Raw genomic sequence first — 19,321 nt, 5'->3', positions numbered from 1 at the left:
TCCATACTTGTGTAGTTGTATAAAATATACTTTTTCAAACATTTAAATCCATGAAAAATAAGGTAATTATTTAAAACTAAATAGATTATTATGATGTGGACCTCTTTGATTGAAAACATTATTTTACTCTTCACTTGGTTTTCATCACGCTTTTAAATGCAAACCATTTTTAAGGAGTAGGATGAAGTAATATTCTACGAGTACATCTATCGTACTTTTCGTATGTAACTGTGCGAGTAGTGACTGATCATTAGTATGCGGAAGATCCCCAAAAGCTTCATTAAATTAAAGCTATACTACGGCTAAGATACTCGGAAATCCGTAATTCACATGCACTCAGTCACATGTCACTATATTTTGTGAAAACAAAAAGTTTCAACTTTTATGTTTATAGAAATTTCAAAAAACGAAAGAAAAATCTACCTAGTACCGAAAGCTCGATCTTAATTTTGAAAACAAATTTGAATTCCTTATTCTCTTCTCCAGGTTTTGAATGCTATGGATTTTTGATTTGTTGAACTGTTAAATTTGTACAGTACCTACTCAATGAATTTTCTTATTTTTGCAAAATCAACAATAACTGTAATGTTACTAAAAAAATAAAATAAAAATTGAATTTCTTACAAATCACCCAAAAAAAACATATTCAAATCTTTTTTTCAAAATAAAAATTGACTTGTGGAAGTACATTTTTTATTCTTTCACCTATTAGTTTAAATGTACCAAAAAACGACCTGCTTTCGAAATCCTCAAAAAAATAATATTGAGAAAACCCATGAACTTCTTCAAAAGGCGAAGAATTAAACTTAATATTTAATAGTTAGCTACAATCAATAACACAAATGTTTATATATGTAATAGAACGGGAAAAGAATCCAAAAATATCTCTATGCCCTATTTCAGTGTATTATAATTCTTCAAAGACGATCTGAAGCCAAAAATTCTTAGTGTTTTATGAGAAAAATACTTAAGCATAATTTAAATATTTAAAATAAATCAAATTTTAAGACTAATGTGGATGATGATGACTCCCCCCACGCCGTGAAACTACGATATACACTAAACACGCAAATGGATGAAACTTGAATTAAATCAAACAAAAAAAACCTATTATATTAAAATACATAACGTGTTTTTTTATCCATGTTGTTATTGACTTTAAATCAAGTGACACAATCTAAAGTACTTATAGCATTTATTTGTATAGACCATAATATTATAGATATAGTGAGCAAAAGACAAACATATAGCAATCAGTTTACGCCACTTTCATATTTAATGAAATTAGGTAGACTAAGTTGCGATACATTACACAAAAATGAACAACTCAATGACTTAATGGCAAAAAAGTTACAAATCAATTTTGATGCAATTGTCATTGAACCTGGAATGGTGTCGAGTTGCTTGTCTTACGTAGGAGCAAACTCAAACTTGCCAATGATATACACAACTCCAGTTCCAATAAATACTTATACGGAACGTATCACCTTTGGTGATATCAGTAACCCAGCAACAGTTTCAACAATGTTATTTCAATCCGCAGTTCCTAAGACTTTCATTCAACGGTTAACTAATACACTTGTTTGGTTGTACACTAGTATAGTGGTAATGTCACAAGAATACTTACTTCAATTATTTGACTCAAAACCTTATGATCTTGGAACTATAAATCCTCCATCATTGGTCTTTATGAACTCTCATTTCATAAGCGATAATCCTAGACCAACTCCATCAAATGTTGTCAATATCGGTGGTATTCATTTAAAACCAACCAAAAAAATACCTAAGGTAATAATTTTATATCATACTTAGAATACAATCTTAAACGATGAGTAAATACCCATCCTTATATTTTGATTATTACTTAATTTTTAATCGAAATAAAATATAAATCTTAAATATGCTAGAAATATAATTTATCTTTTTTTGTCAGTTAGTTTTTCATACATTTAGTATAATTAATGTAGAATATATTTAAACATTTGTATGAAAACAACTAAATAAAAATTCAATTAAAGATTCATGCATTTTAATACTTATGTATGAATATGTATACTGAGTTTTCTTATTTTCATATTTGTAAAATCAATAATATAGTTACAGATCTTACAAACATTATGTATATTCAATAGAATTGAACTAATTATATTAAAATTTCAAGTCAAGTTCTTCAGAATATGAAATAATAATTTTTTTAGATTTTTTAGCGAATGAGCGTATTGTATTTACAATGATGTGCGTCTTTTTTCTGCCTGTTATCAACATTTGGGGTACTTAAGATGCTCTGATTTTCAACATCATCATCTTTTCTGATAGAAAAGTGAAACTAATTGATAATTTTAAAATTGAATTTGAAAGTCTTAGAAGTTTTAGAAAGCTTCGGGAAATAAAAAAAGTGGTAATTTTCAGGCTAAACAAATTTTTGAAAAAACCAATTTAATTTTCTTAGTGTAATTCAACAATTTATAATAATAATGATAATAATATTGTTTATTACGGAATAATTAAATTCCAATTACAATATATAAGAGAGTTACTTGAGAACTGTTATAACTGTAAATATTCGTAATTTACACAAAATAATTATAACAGAATTTTCTATGAACATTGCTTATTCTTTTTGCACTACTTAAAAACATATTCATATTTTGTAAATTATTTTCCAGTTAAATGCCTTATTTATGATTAAAATATAAATACAATTTTTAATTATTTGAATAAATATAACTTATAAAATGTATTTATGATTTTTAAATCAGTTCATTCTCAAACAATGAAAATATATGAGTTTTGCCAACAGACATCAGAGTTAAATATTGAAATGACAAATATAATAAATGATTTCAGAAATATTAAATTTTGGTAGTTTAAAATTAGAATATTAATTGTGTTGCATCATTTTATCATAAAATACTTAAAATCAGTAATTTCTAAACATAATGCTCTTTTATTTTATGTGTAACAAATTAATTTTTTTATTTAAATGCACTTAGTAAATAACTCATTTAATTATATTAAGAATAAAATAATTGAATTGTTTTTACAAATAAAACTATTGATTTTAGGATATATTGGATTTTATTGAAAACTCACCAGATGGAGTTATTTTATTCACATTTGGTTCAACCATTGCGATGTCTTCAGTACCATACAATATATTAACTGCATTAAAGGAAGCATTTGCTGAACTTCCACAAAGAATCTTATTAAAATACGAGGGTGAAATGGAAGATAAACCTAAAAATGTCATGACACTAAAATGGATACCTCAACGAGATATTCTTTGTGAGATATTCCAATAAAACAAATATAGATAACTTATTTGATAAATTATTAATACTTTTTAAATATTTACAGTGCACAGAAATGTTAAGCTCTTCATCAGTCACGGTGGAATATCTGGATTGTATGAAGCTGTAGATGCTGGAGTCCCAGTGTTAGGATTTCCATTATTCGGTGATCAGTGTAGGAACATAGATAATTTAGTTAAGGCAGGCATGGCTAAATCTATGGAATTATATTCAGTAACTAAAAACAATTTCTTGAATAATGTATTGGATCTTGTTAACAATAAAAAGTAAATGTTTATTGAAGACTTACACTCTTATTAGTGTTTTTAAGATTATGTTTTTTTTTTAGATTCACACACAATGCCAAAATTGCTTCAGAAATTTTTAAAGACCGACCAATGTCACCGGAAAAGTCTGTTGCTTACTGGACAGAATATGTTATTCGTCATAAAGGAGCACCACATCTAAAATCACAAGCTCTTAATTTAACGTGGTACCAATACTTTTTATTGGATGTAATCGTTGTAATTCTTATATTCATTTTGGTTTTTATACTAATTGTTTTACAATTCTTTAAATTTATTCGTTTAATTTACACAAAGATATGTTCATCATCCTCTAAAGTAAAATCTGATTAATGTATTATTTAATTAACTATGGTTAATAATGTATTTATTTATTTTAACTTAATCTATGGTATTATATTTTTTACAATATTAATACTACTTATTTGTATAATTTATTATGTATGTACTATGTATGTATGATGTATTTATGTACTAAAAATGTTTCCTTTTTTTTAAATTGGAATAATAAGCCTACTTACTTTGTATGTACGTCACATAATTTCTTCTTTTGTTATTTCGACATATCATGTATTTTTGGTAAAAAAAGTATAATGGATAAACTAAATGTGCCCAATGTAACATGGTAAAACTAATACTTTTTATGAGATATAATCGATGTGTATTAATTCCCGAGCTATGCGAAGAATGTATTGATTTTACTATTTCACAACAGTGTTTGGACAAAAGTGCACTCACTTGTTCGATTGCTAAGAAACTGGACAAGTGTTCACAACTAAGTACCGAATAAAAGTGAAATAGCATGATTGCTCATAAAATGTGTAGGTGAATGAAGTGAGGTCTTCATCATAATGTAGATATCAATTATATAATTATATAAACCATTATCCTAGACAACGGTTGAAATTTCACCTTACTTCGTTCTGAGTTGTTACATTTACTATTTTTTTTTTTAGTTTTTATTGTTACTTTAAATTAGTATTATTTTTTCACACGTTTGAATCTATCTTTTCTCTTAAATGTGGCACTAATTTTATGATCAATTAATTAAGTTAATAAATTATTTGGATAGATTATTTATATTATTAAATCACGTATATATTAACCTTAACTACACACTTAAGTGAGTGTGATATTAAAATTTAGATAGAATAAAAATAAACTAATAACCATAATTGTGAAGAGTACATTCCATAAAGAAAGAAACATTAAATCAGACATTACTGACCGGAGTTCTGCTATCTCCCAGCTTGATACAACTGTAGGCTGTAGCGTGTTCCAACGCACAGGTGCCGTTGATAGGACAGGATGAAGTGTAGATGTAAATAATTACAAAATAATACAAGAATTTGCACTTAATAGTTTTTTCTCTATGCATATATTACATATAATGGTTCACAAGAGACGTCCAATTCAATTTTAGTTCTCCGTCATTACAGGCTAAAGTGTATACTCTACACTATAAAGATGACATTTTTTAAATATTGTATTGCATTTTACATTACATTATTACAATGATTGTTATAAGCATATTTTAACTACAATATTATCATTAGAATTATGAACTAATTTCTAAATAGGCATCGACAAATGACAACACGCTTATACTCAAAGAATTAGACAACCAAATCAATGAAGTAATAGACTATAAATACCAATAACACTCTTACGATAATAATATTTATTTATCATTTTACAACCTACACTATTGAAAAAAGACATATTCTCAAGAACCTATATGTTTTTTAAAAGATACGCTATATATGATTTTATAAAAATAAAGATGATCAAACTAATTGCTTAATCGAGATTAAAATTTGTCAAATAGCCATAATAACTGCAAAAAAATTTTTTTTAAATATCTAAAAGTTTACAACAAATAGAATTACTGCCAACGTATAGTAGCGCATTTTAACATTTTTCCGTCTACCAAAATAATGTACAACACCTTTTTTTAAGGGTCCGCCGCAATCAAACAAATTGGGAAAAACTTGCTTGATAGTATAAAAATAATATCCAATCAAACTGCATGTTAGTTTGTACTGCAAGCTTAAACTTGGCTGCACCAAAGTTCAAATCAGGCGAAAATAAAGTCCAACAAATTTTGTTTGCAGCAATTATTTACCAACATTCACTAGCGATTCACTTTTTGAACTTATCGAGCAACATTATTATAACTTCAGACTTCATAGTTAGATTCTTATGAGAATATACAAGTATATGAGTATATAATATGAGTAACAAACGGATGTAGTCTGAACACGTAGGTACTTAGATTTTAAAGGAGAAGGATCTGCGCTTAAAATGTTAATTTTTTTGAACTTAGGTGCCACCGACACTTGTTGAATGTCATAATCACATATATTTTAGTTATTTTTAAATTTCGCAATAGAAGGATTTCCGAGAGAATTTCAAAACTATGTTTAGGGCGAATGAAAGTTACATTTTTGTAAAAAAAAATTTTAAAAATGTTTGTTTTAACTAGGAAAGGGATTGAAAATAGTTTTTCGATCTCCATTTAAGTCACTTGGATTCTGGAGGAGATAAAGAGTGCATTCAACTTTATGAATGGTCACATCGAAAAGTTCGCGAATCGCGTATTTAAGACCAATGCATTATAGCATATATTTATAAAGAGACAAACGATATACACCTATGGCCATATAACAACATGAACTTAATATATTAGGCAGATATTGGGTAACATAATGCAAGCACATTTGTATAAAATACATATATTGTACTTAACCTTATAATATTATATACGGTATGTGATCACGATAAGTGGAAACACTCAATAACTCAGGATATACTCAATATATTTGAGTTGTGTTTTTTGGCTAACTAATTAACATAATTATACACACTTTCAAACTATTTCTGTAACACTTAATATTGTGCATGCACATAATAACTTTTGTTTTTTTAAACATAGTCCATTTTTGACCACGAATAATTTTTCTCTGTATTTTTAATGAATTTAAGTGGTTGAATTTCTTTTTCAAGTTAAAAAATAGCGGAATAATAGAAACCGCATGTATTTAATGGTTAGTTATTATTTATTATTACTTTTTCTATCAAATTAATAAACATTGATATTTTTATTTGTAAGATCTTTATTTATTTTAAAAACTGTTCGAATTGTGCCCTATTGTGCTGTAAACAACATTGTACCTATACGTTTTAAAAATTCACAACTAGTAGCAGATATAATTTGTTCCACGATAACTTGATTACATACTACGGCTATTTTATTTTTTAAATAAAAAATAACATAAGTGGACCGGCGTACAAAACGGTTTTCAAGTCCACCTATGTTCTTTTTGATTTAAAAAATAAAATAGCCTCAGTATGTAATCAAGTTACCGTGGAACAAATTACATCTGCCACTAATCGCGAATTTTTAAAATACATTTAACAAAATGGGCCATTGGGCCATGCCATTTACAAAAAAGTTATTATTCACATGCGCAAATTTAAGCGTCACAAAAATAGTTTGATTTTTTGAAAAACACTACTCAAATATATTGAGTATATGCTGATTTATTGAGTGTTTCCACTTATCGTGATCACACTGTATACATTATTTAAACGTAATTTGTTCAAAGAAAATGAATACTTTATTTTTAAGATCTGACCACTAATATCGCATTATATTAACATAATACATCCTAGGGATATCAAAAATAAAATACATTGCAATTTATGATGCATTATTGTAAAAAATAAAAACAAATTACAATATATATATAAACTATTTAAATTATCATAAAATAAAGTTTATTTAATTAATATTTTAAAATATTATACTCTTAAAGCCTTGTTAACTTGAAGTACTAATACTTAAAGTATTAACTAATAATAATCAGGCTTCCGGTAAATCGATAAACAATACCTGTTATTGTAGTTGTAAATAAATGTGCGTTATCTATAATACTTATATCATATTTATAATTGGACACTTATATAACTATGAGTTAGTGTATAAACAGCAAGTGGATGGATAAAATACGAATATTTTATTAACAACCGCCAACCGTTATAATTCACATATCTACAATACATTGTTGAAATAAATCTTGAAAACAAAAATGTCAAACAAATCAATAGTTTCAATCATAATTTTTTCATTATTCAGTTGTTCATGTATTCAACCGGGAAATGGTGCGAGAATATTAGCTATAGAGTCATTTGCAGGCAGGAGTCATTGGAATTTTGTGAGCGCTGTGCTTCGGGCAATGACGGATAATGGACACAATGTTACAGTTTTCACGCCATTCCTTGACGGTAATCGTGAAAATTATACAGAAATAGACATGTCTAGTATGTTCCCAATAAAAGTTGGTATGAGCATAGTGGATATGAGGGCAATATTTAGCAATCAGTTTAAGCCCCTTTCATTTATGCTAGAATTAGCTAGACTTAGTTGCGATATATTACAAAAAAATGAACAGCTCAATGATATTTTAAAAAACAAATTGCAAACCGATTTTGATGCCATCCTCTTCGAGCCTACAATAGTGTCAGGTTGCTTAACGCACCTGGGAGCAAACTCGAGTTTGCCAGTGATACACGCGAGTGCAATTCCAATTAATACTTACACAGAACGTATCACCTATGGCGATGTCAGTAACCCAGCAACGGTAACAATAATGACATTTCAAACTGCTGTTCCTAAGACGTTCATTCAACGGTTAATTAATACAATTGCTTGGTTGTACACCAGCATAATAATTGGTTTTCAAGAATTCTTACTCCAATTATTCGAATCAAAACCTTTTGACTTAGCAACCACAAAACCTCCGTCATTGGTCTTTATGAACACTCATTTCATAAGTGATAAGCCTAGACCAACTCCATTGAATGTTGTGAATGTAGGTGGTATTCATTTAAAACCACCCAAAAAAATACCTAAGGTAGGTAATAATTTTATATCATATTTATAATACAATCATAAACAATAAGGACCTATCCGTATATTTTGATTATTATTTAATTGTTAATCAAAATGAAATAAAAACATTTTCATAATATGAATACTTATTTTTCTCAATTTTAACAAGTTTATTTTTCTGTTTGTATGCACCTTTTGCCAATATAAAAGTAGCTTAAATATTTTTTAATAAATCGCATGTATTAAATGTTACCTATTGCTTTTAGGATATATTAGAGTTTATTGAAGACGCACCACATGGAGTAGTTGTATTTACATTTGGTTCAACTACTTCAATGACTACACTTCCAAAAAATATTCTAACTGCATTTAAAGAAGCATTAGCTGAACTTCCTCAGAAAGTTTTGTTGAAATATGAAGAAGAAATGAAAGATAAGCCTAAAAATGTCATGACAATAAAATGGTTACCTCAACGAGATATTCTTTGTAAGATATTCCAATAATACAAATGTCGATAACTTATTTAATAAATTATTAATACTTTTTAATGATTTACAGTGCACAGAAATATTAAACTCTTCGTCAGTCACGGTGGAATATCTGGATTGTACGAGGCAGTAGATGCTGGAGTCCCAGTATTGGGATTTCCATTATTCGGTGATCAGTATAGGAACATAGATAATTTAGTCGAGGCAGGCATGGCTAAATCTATGGAATTATATTCAGTAACTAAAGACAATTTCTTGAATAATGTATTGGATCTTGTTAACAATGAAAAGTAAATGTTTATTGAAGACTTACACTTTTATTGGTATTTTTTTTAAATCATGTCTTTTTTTTAGATACTCACACAATGCTAAAATTGCTTCAGAAATATTTAAAGACCGACCAATGTCACCGGAAAAGTCTGTTGCCTACTGGACAGAGTATGTCATTCGTCACAAAGGAGCACCGCACCTAAAATCTCAAGCTCTTAATTTAACGTGGTATCAATACTTTTTATTGGATATAATTGTTGTAATTCTTATATTCATTTTCATTATTATACTAATTGTTTTAAAATTCTTTAAATTTGTTCGTACATTTTACACAAAGATATGTTCGTCATTCTCTAAAGTAAAATCTGATTAATGTATTTTTTAATTACCCATAATTAATAATGTATTAATTTACTTTAACTTAATGATGATACTGTATTATTCTTATAATTATTATAATATTACGTTTATTTGTATAATGTATATTAATATGTATCTATGAATGTATCTATGTAATAAAATATGTTTCGTAATTCCAAATTACAATATTAAGTCTGTTTAATTTGAATACTTACGTCTCATTTTTTGTTATTTTGTTATTACATAACTTACAAAATTTACTAAATAATTTAACGTGAAATTAATACTTTATATGACGTATAATCATTGAATTTTTGATTTTGAGATGTAATCTACACGACAAAAAAAATATGGAAAAGTTATAATATTTTAAGAAACTGCAGTTCTTTGACGTAGGTAATAACTTAAAAATGAATAAATAGAAGTCTTGACATTTTTCAAAAATTTTTAAATTATTTTAACACTTAGAAAACTATGCAATTTGACAGATTTTTTAAGGACGATCAATCATTTTTCGATGTGAACAATTTTTTGATACAAGGTACATAAAACAGACTTGGCCCCACTTTAAGTGGGGTATCTCTGTAAGAATTGGGTCTTGAAAGTTGAATTGTAGTATTTTCTTCTGAATTATATCCATTATATATGACTATCACTCGTTGGGCTGCTTGGAAATTTTACAAGTGTTAACTGTCAAGCAATAGAAATAATGAAATTGTTCTTGTTTTTACTATGCACTGGAATTCTGAGGGATTATGTCTGCTTGGATTCTCTAAACTTGTTTAAAACAGTTGGAATATAATAAAAATATAATAGTATTCAATTAATACGGCTAGTACCTACTACCTACCATATAAAAAATATACTAGGTGACTAGTGAAATTTTCTCTCGCTACAGCCTACGAGTTGCCACTATTATTGTTTGTTTATTTTTTAGATTTCTATAGTTCTTTATTATTATTATTTGTATAATTGTTTCGCCCGTTTAGAACTCTCCTCTCTAAAGTGCAACTGGTTTTAAGAATATTCCTATTTTCAAGTTATTATACATAATTTTTTTTTCATTTTATTAAGTTTAATTTTTGCTTAAACATTTTAAAACTACAATATGTCTGTTTTATTTATAAGCTGCATAATACTTCTTATATATTCTCAAAGGCCAATTCTACGAACTTTCTAGGTTCGTTTGTCGTTTATTGTGTATCTCTATCTTTTATTCACTATGGAAAATAGAAAAATGACAAAATATAATTTCGCGAATTTGCAAGTTGTATAACGGATAGTAGATATGTATGAAAGCTAATATCTAAAAAAATATTTCAAACAAATAATGTTTCTTAAGTGTATCAATGACGTATTGTTGTATTACTTAAGTAGTACCTATTTTAAATATATTTTCATACATTAGTTGAATATAGTAATGAGTAACTACAAACATTTTGAGATCTGATTCATATATATAAATTTATATACGTTAAAATTTAATATTGTTTAACTAATAGAACAACAAAACTAAACACGAAAATTGAAAAATCCGACACCAGTAACCAATAACCAAAAGCATGTATCTATCATATAATCAAAATGTCTAAAAGATATATTTTTACAAAATTTTAATACATTAAGTAGACACCTGTAACTACTTATGTTCGACTACGAAACAATTAAAAACAATAGACAATTATAAGAATATCTTTAAATCTTATAATAAGTTCTTAGTAAATAAAAATATTTTTTAAATCAGAATAGTGTATGCTAAAACCTCGACACAGGTTAATTGAGAGTAATAGTATTATTAAATTTGAAATCAATAATAAAACATAACAAATAAAAATAAAAAAACTCATCGGTTCATTATCGGGGACTGATTAAAACCTCATTTTTTTACTTATTCTTAACGTTTATATACAATTGCCATTAGTATAATCAACGGTTTTACGTTAAAACCTATATTCGATTTTTGAAGGCATTATACAACACTATTAAATATTTAAATACACCATTTCAAAAATATTTAGTGTTTATAACAAATATAACGAATTATTATACCATAATAATTGTTTTCACTTTATTAATACCGAAAAAATATAAACGAAATTTCTTAAGCTAGAGAAAATAAAACTAATTGTATTCAAAAAATAAATTTACAATTTACAATCATTTAATAATATTATGATACTACCTACTCAAGTTATTCTAACTTTGGTCTGATAGTTTGTGAACATTTTAAAAAGAAGTAAGAATACATAATTTTAAAAAGTTTGTAAGTAATGAAAATAGCAAAGGAAATAAAAATAAATATCACAAAAATAACATCCAATAAAAAGTATTGATACCACGTCAAATTAAGAGCGTGAGATTTTAAATGTGGTGCACCTTTATGACGAATTACGTACTCTGTCCAGTAAACAACTAATTCTGCCGGTGACATTGGTCGGTCTTTAAATCTATCAGAAACTATTTTAGCATTCTTCGTATACCTATAATAAAATAATATATTAATACAATTAATTTGGTATTTAATGTTTTTTCAAATGCTAACATACTTTTCGTTATTAATGAGATCTAAAATATTTTTTAACAATTCATCTTTTTGTAATGTTAAAAGATCCATAGAAATCGCCATTCCTGCTTCAACTAAATTATCAATGTTTCTAGGTTGATCGTAGAAGAGAGGGAATCCAAGAACAGGAACACCTGCATCTACAGCTTCATATACACCCGATATACCTCCGTGACTAATGAATAATTTGACGTTTGGATGCACTAGGGAATAAAGTTGAATTTACTTTATAATAATTATATTTTTATAAAAATTTCTTACTGAGTATATCACGCTGAGGAAACCATTTACTTGTCATTACATTTATTGGTTTATCTTTCATTTCTCCTTCGTATTTCCATAATACCCTCAGAGGTACTTGTGCTAAAGCTTCTTTAAATGCTTTGAGAACACGGTCTGGTAAAGTTGACATTGATATGACTGAGCCAAACGTAAAATAAATTACTCCATGTGGTGAATTCTCAATAAACTCCAGTACATCCTTAAATTAATAAAAAAAAAGTGATCAATTTTATAATAGTAATAGTATAATATTATCATAAATCAACTATTAATAATATTATTATCATTTTATGATTATATTTGAATGGTTTATTTAAAAATTATAATTTATAAAAGTTAGGATCCTACATCAAAACATAATTTTCCTTAGTTAGATATCTTTTTTTTTTTTTAATACCTAATTGTTAATAATATATAGAAAATAATTTATAACGTTTTTATTACTTCCATCGTCAAATAAAATCTTTAACAATAAATTTAAAATGTTATTGATCTTCTAAAAAAAATTGATAAAATATAATCAAAATAAAAAAATATATTATTGTCTTAACCAATATTCACAATTTTTAGACTCTAATCAGAGAGGTGAATGTATTAGTTTTATAGTGATTGAATGATGTGTAATTTTTTTTGTGTGCGTGACATCACCTCAAGGAATCACAAAGTGCTTTAATTTTCGATTTTTTAGGGTGGTTTCTAGTATCAAATTGAATCTGGTTGGTCCCTTGGGGGCCATGGGAATATTCCCAATACTTTTCAAAATAATTCAGCAATACGATCCAAATGAAAAACAAGAATGTTCACTCAAAATCTATTCTGTTTTTTTTTATTGTAATTCACACTGCGGCAGACTTGAAATTCAATTAAATAAAATAGTTTTGTGATAATATTCATTATTTAGGAATCCTATAACGGACGATCTATAGTTGACTTGTTTAGTTAATCGTGTACTTTTTATAACCTATCTACTTATATTACTTTTTTTGCGCATAAATCTAAAAACATACTAACTATTTTTTTGTTGAAGTTTTTATCATGTTATATAGTATCGTTGATTATAAAGTTTTTAAATTATTATTATACTGATGGTTTTCACAATATTATAATATTTATATCTTAACTATAACAAATTCGTCAATATAACTTTTGTACATTAATTAACTTATCTAGTCCTAATTTACTTAAAAATTATAAATTAGTAAAAAAATAATAAATGTCTTGTTAGTAAATAGTCGAAACAAAATGAAAAAAAAACCGTCAATGATGTATAATCAACTCAAGTGGAAAAATAAAATCTACTATAATTTGTGTGTTACGGCGAAGCATGTTGCTAATACGACAGTAAACATTTTTATTCTATTTACCTATCTAATATTATTAAAACAAACTGAATCATTGGAATTTAGAAGAAGGCTATTAATAAAATTGTTAGTTAAAATACGATTTCATATTATATTATTATCATTATAATAAGTTGGTATACATTCGGAATATTCTGCACAGCTTTCAAATGGATGCCACCCACAGAAACAAAATAAAAAAATTAGGTCTCGATGCTTCAGTAATATAATGAGTGTTTACAAACATCGCAGAAGGTAGTACAGGCTCAGGAACGTCATACGGTTTCGGTTCTCTGTACTTAAACAGAAAATCGGAGTAACTGAATGTCAATATGCTGTACGTCAACAAAGCAGTAGTAGAAAATCGTTGTACGAACGTTTTAGGAACACTGTAGTCAGCCATAAAATTTGAAGCTGACGCGGTATTAGGCATATGTCCGAGGTAAATATACTCCAAAAAGGTGAATATCGTCTGCGGTACTACGTATATTATAGGCAAATTCAATTTGGTGGCCACATATGATTCACAGTCCAACCAGATGGGTTCGATAAGGATCACATCAAAATCGGTATGAACGAAGCCTTCCAAAATATCTTTAAATCGTTCGTTTCCGTGAATAATATCGCAATAAGATCTCGCTATACCTGGACCGAACCATAACATTTTGATTGGATCGCCGAACACCTTCATCATATCCGTGAAGGCTAATCCACTGTTTTTTGGTAAATCATCGGACGTGTCGATTTCTGTATAGTTTTCACGGTTGCCTTCTGTGACTGGTGTAAACACAGTGACATGATGTCTTTTATCCGTCAATGATCGTAGTACTGAGCTGAAAAAGTTCCAGTGGCTTTTGCCTACAACCATTTCTATCGCTAAAATGTTTGCACTTTCTACCACTTGCATCCGTGGTCCGTGAAACGTTGAAAATATTAAAAAAACAATCAACAAATATAACGATCTTACAGCGCAGTCCATAATAATAAATAAGGACTACTCAAGATTGTTATATAGAATCCTATTTAGATTGTTTGTTAAGAATTATTGTACAAAGTAATTAATATATGATGTTTGAACGCTGATTTTCAACAGATTAATAAATATTTTGTACTAAGACACTAAATTCATACAGTAGGTAAAATTAAAAATGTTTGTTCACTTATTAACATAATTTCCAATCCAATAATATTATGATAGGTACCTAGTCATTGTTAGGTATTAAATGTGCTACCTACATCATTTAAATGTAATCAGAAACATTACACAGTTTTAAAGCTACTAAGTGAACATAATATATTATTATTAACTGCATAGATATTAAATTATTACGTTATCTAAAGCTAAAGAGCAAATCATTTACAAGATTACAAATTTAATAGGAAATTGCCATTTTTTCTTAAAAATGAAACATACCTATTTCATCAATTTATGCCACACTTATATTAGTTATGCTTACAAACAAATAATCGATATATATTTTTTAAAAGTGTGGATTTTGTACTAATAAATAAATAATTAGTAATTATTAAGACTCAGATTCGAATTAGCATTCAACACATTAAAAGTAATATAACACCAAAAATTGCATATGAAAATTGACCTCTATAAAAAAATTGTTTGCTATATCATATTGTTATCATAATTCATAAATATTTATTGCTTAAAATCAACACAACTGGCTAATTGGTTTTGATTATTTTTATTTAAATGTTGATTGTCACTACCAAACTATACAATATAGGCATAGGCGGTACTACAGTGGGAGGGAGGCAGAATAGTTAACTGCCCCTCCTGCCGACCGTGCCTGTATTAATACATAGTTCCTTGAATCTCGGTTTTCTAACTCTAAAAAGATATATTATTATTGTATTTTCAATACGAAATTCGTTGCTGTAACATGCACGGGCTCACAAGCATAGATAATGAATAGACGAAAAAAAGACCAAAGAAAAAGGACCCACCGAAAAAAAAATAAAATATAAATATGAACACATGTACCTATCCTCATGTCTCACACTCCTAATTAGTGATTACCTTGTGGCGTGTACCTATTACAAAATATAATATATTATAATGAAAATAATGTTATAAATTATTATCATGTGCAATTTTTGTATAAATGTAGTGTATGTATACCCAAGATATTATACGTCTTGCACCCCTGCTGTTTTTTGACTTATAACTTAACACTGTATAATATTATGTATGTATGAGTTTAAATGTATGTTTAAGTTTTTTTTTCTATTAAGAGTGGTTTTTATATACAATTAATAGTTAAGCATAAGCCATATTCAGACATAAAATTATTTTATATTTGAAAATGTTCATTGAATAAATAAGTAAAAAAAGTTTCTTATTAATTTATTAAGTCTTCGCATATAACATTGATTATATGAGCTATGATAATTTATGAATTATTAATTACTAATTAAAAGTAGAATAGAAGTACATGTGTTCACATTTAAGTTTAATTTTTTTTCTGGGCTTTTTTTCCGTGGACTTTTTTACCACCTACCAAATTAATTGTATTAAATAATTTAGGTGACAATGATCCAGATGATCAAGGACACATGGAGTTATAAGATAATTAAATAAATAAATTCATGTTATTTTTTTAATAATAGGTATATTCGGTACTAGCCTAAAAATATGGACTATTTAGTTATATTAACAGTTAAAATATTTTCTGCCCTCCACCCTGCCAAGAGTATCTAGTACCACCTATGAATATAGGTACATGGCAAATAGTAATAGATAACCATATAAGTGTCTTAGGAAAATAAAAAAATTTCATTCACTATAAGCTATATAGTCAAGTTATAATAAAAATATTGAATACATTTCTTTAAAAATTAATACTCCAAATTAAAAATAATTGTTGTTCTAGTCTGTTTCAATATAATGCAAACAACAGTCATACATAACATACATACTGAAACTGGTTGAATCAAATCTCCAACGTATTATTTTTTAATGAAAATAAATATATGCTAAGACTAGTAAAACTGTAGTTGAAAATAGTATTCCTATTTTTACAACGCTGAATTAACGTAAAGGCAATATTCTCAAGCATAGGTAATTTCTTATAGTTCTATATTTTGAAATAAGTCAATAATTTATAAAGTCCAGTAGTCCACTATCTTAACCGAAATATATGATTTCGTTTGTATTGAATTGTATTGAAAATTTACCTAATTGCTTAACACAATTGGTTTTGTAAGTTAAGAATAGATAATAATAGTATATTTATATCTATCTCCGTTATTGCGTATTTGTGTCTTAACAATAAGGTTTAAGACATTTATAAAAAGTAACAACTATTATCATTTGTCATAAATTACTAATCAGTATCAACTACTGATAATCAGTTAAAATTAATGATCAAGTCGCCCTTCAACTGAATTTGGGTTTTTTGTTTTAACTTTGGTTGATTTGCACAATTTCACTTTATGTCATGAACATTGTCGAATTGTATGTCTCAGAGTCTAACAAAAATTTAGGGTTTTGAGGCACAGATTATTACTTTATTTAAGCTAAATAAGTCGATTTTCCTGAATCTGGCCCTAATTCCTATTTGTTTATATTTTAAATCCTATCACTTACATACAACATGTTCTATTGTACTCTTAAGATATACCTACTAGGTGTATACTGATAATTGCTATAACCTATTTAGTATAACTATATAGGCTTGGAGTATCTAATTATTTGAAAATGGCTTAAAAAAAATGTGCATCGATAACTTAAAAACTGAAATGACACGCGCCTGAGGTATAGGTAACACATAAACTTGTGAACAATTTTACTATACCAGTTTATTTACTCACATTTGGTATGCCTTTTGGTTCACTCAGATGTATCCCTCCAATTTGTATAAAACTTGCAGGAAAAGGTCTTGGTGCCTCGGTAATGTAATGTGTGTTCATGAACACTAATGACGGTTTTATAGGTTCTACCAGATCATATGGTTGTGAATCAATTTTTTTCAATTCCATTTCTTTATATTTTAACATCAGTAAACTAAAACCTAAAAGTATGACATTTACAAATCTTTGAGCAAATGTTCTAGGTACTGCGTGGTGAGCAAACAGATGGGACACTGTGGCTGGATTTGATACGTCTCCGAATACAGTATGCTCGATGTAGGTGATCATTGGCGAAGGAATTACGTATATCAGTGGCAAGTCCAGCTTCGAAGCTATATGCGATGCACATTCCGATGCAGCTATTTCAGTGAAAATAATATCATAATTTGCAGATTTACCACTGTCTACGATTTCTAGCATTTCCCGTTGTTCATATGCGATCTTGCAAAAGGATCGAGTCATATTCATGAGTAGAGGGATCATCACAGTCGATTTCCCAAATGTGTTCAACGTGTATTCAGCATCCATTTCGACTTTCGATGGTAAATCCAAGAATACTTCTGTATAGTTATCCCGATTGCCATCGGGAAATGGAGTAAATACGGTAACATTATGACCGATGTCCGTCAAAGATCGGAGAACTGCACTCATAAAATTCCAATGACTTTTACCGGCAATACTTTCAATTGCGAGGATTTGCAATGCATCAATAGATGCATATGTCATCGAAACAGTAAGAATGCAAAACACTGATAACATAATAGTACAAAGCAACGTGCTCATTGTTACGGCTACTTCGAAAATACTAAATATTATAAAAGCTAAAATACAAACGTGTTAAAAATTATTTATTCCACTGTTGCGGTATTTTTTCCTTTCTAGTGCTAATTACATAATAAATAAGCATACAGTGGGGTTTTTTTTCGAGGTTATCGCAAATTACATAAATCTTAAAGATAATTATTTAATCACTTAAAATATAATACAGCACCTAATCGCGATACCTACCCAAAATTAGTATGGATTCTATAGACAATTATGACTATTTCTCATTAATATATTTTATCTATGTTCATATACGCTATGTAAATATTTTTAATTATAAAAAATTTCTATTTCTAATTAATGTAATTTATGTTTGTACTGCATATTATAATACTAGTATGTAGTGTGCTGTGTGTACAATAACGTATATTCAAGGTTGGGCAAGTTAATGATAATAATTAATAGTTAGAAGTTAAGCAAATTAGATTAAATTCCCTTCAGTTAATAGGTAGTTAAAAGTTAACAAAAAAATTTAACTTGATAAGTTTATAGTTAAATAGAAAATAAAATTAACTTAACTTAGTTAAGAAAAAAATGTGCCGTCGGGGAACGCTTGACAAATGTGAAACATAAATTTTTTTATAGAAAATATGCATAAAAATGAATGTATGGTTTACTAAAAGAAATAAACAATGCATAATCAAAAACAAAATATTCAGAGTTTTTAAGAAAAATTATAAATTATTTTAAAGATGCATTAGATGATGTTGCACATCAAAAAAAATCAACTTTTTTTCAACCTCATGCAACAATTTAAAAAAAAATTATGTTTGTATTTTGAATCCTGCAATGCGAAGATTTTGCAATTATACTATCTAACTTAATTGATTAAATTTC

General features: G+C 27.5%; 5 protein-coding genes across 7 annotated transcripts; 2 read left to right on the top strand and 3 right to left on the bottom strand.

Moving 5' to 3' along the window:
• The first annotated feature begins 79 nt into the window (after positions 1-79).
• Positions 80-3,973, top strand: LOC111037401 (UDP-glucuronosyltransferase 2B37-like). Its single transcript, XM_022319946.1, has 4 exons — positions 80-1,788; positions 3,066-3,285; positions 3,358-3,577; positions 3,640-3,973. The coding sequence occupies exons 1-4, from the start codon at positions 1,144-1,146 to the stop codon at positions 3,926-3,928; spliced, it is 1,374 nt and encodes a 457-aa protein (XP_022175638.1). The 5' UTR covers positions 80-1,143; the 3' UTR covers positions 3,929-3,973.
• LOC111037402 lies at positions 1,438-5,303 on the bottom strand. Of its 3 annotated transcripts, none has more exons than XR_002604874.1 (6): positions 4,766-5,303; positions 3,601-3,754; positions 3,356-3,507; positions 3,094-3,237; positions 1,628-1,783; positions 1,438-1,552 (listed from the first exon to the last, which is right to left on the bottom strand). XR_002604874.1 is itself a non-coding variant. In XM_022319947.1 (2 exons), exons 1-2 carry the CDS (start codon positions 4,397-4,399, stop codon positions 3,729-3,731), a joined length of 309 nt encoding a protein of 102 aa, XP_022175639.1. In that variant the 5' UTR covers positions 4,400-4,758; the 3' UTR covers positions 3,645-3,728. The 3 variants fall into 3 exon arrangements, 1 of the variants encoding a protein (XP_022175639.1); XR_002604873.1 differs by having other exon boundaries at positions 4,824-5,285; XM_022319947.1 differs by lacking the exons at positions 1,438-1,552; positions 1,628-1,783; positions 3,094-3,237; positions 3,356-3,507; positions 4,766-5,303 and adding an exon at positions 4,117-4,758 and having other exon boundaries at positions 3,645-3,754.
• A 2,258-nt stretch (positions 5,304-7,561) lies between these two features.
• On the top strand, positions 7,562-9,790 carry LOC111037390 (UDP-glucuronosyltransferase 2B15-like). Its single transcript, XM_022319932.1, has 4 exons — positions 7,562-8,511; positions 8,756-8,975; positions 9,048-9,267; positions 9,332-9,790. The coding sequence occupies exons 1-4, from the start codon at positions 7,687-7,689 to the stop codon at positions 9,618-9,620; spliced, it is 1,554 nt and encodes a 517-aa protein (XP_022175624.1). The 5' UTR covers positions 7,562-7,686; the 3' UTR covers positions 9,621-9,790.
• Positions 9,791-11,717: 1,927 nt separating this feature from the next.
• LOC111037392 (UDP-glucuronosyltransferase 2B2-like) lies at positions 11,718-18,482 on the bottom strand. The gene is made up of 4 exons (XM_022319934.1): positions 17,621-18,482; positions 12,432-12,651; positions 12,154-12,373; positions 11,718-12,087 (listed from the first exon to the last, which is right to left on the bottom strand). The coding sequence occupies exons 1-4, from the start codon at positions 18,440-18,442 to the stop codon at positions 11,799-11,801; spliced, it is 1,551 nt and encodes a 516-aa protein (XP_022175626.1). The 5' UTR covers positions 18,443-18,482; the 3' UTR covers positions 11,718-11,798.
• LOC111037393 lies at positions 13,914-17,611 on the bottom strand. The gene has a single exon (XM_022319936.1). It carries the CDS (start codon positions 14,769-14,771, stop codon positions 13,959-13,961), a length of 813 nt encoding a protein of 270 aa, XP_022175628.1. The 5' UTR covers positions 14,772-17,611; the 3' UTR covers positions 13,914-13,958.
• Positions 18,483-19,321: the final 839 nt, after the last annotated feature.

This window comes from Myzus persicae, unplaced genomic scaffold, assembly GCF_001856785.1.
Source record: "Myzus persicae strain clone G006 unplaced genomic scaffold, MPER_G0061.0, whole genome shotgun sequence".
Lineage (NCBI taxonomy): Eukaryota > Metazoa > Arthropoda > Insecta > Hemiptera > Aphididae > Myzus > Myzus persicae.
The sequence above is the reverse complement of the archived record's forward strand: the minus strand, read 5'-3'. Positions and strand labels throughout refer to the sequence as shown.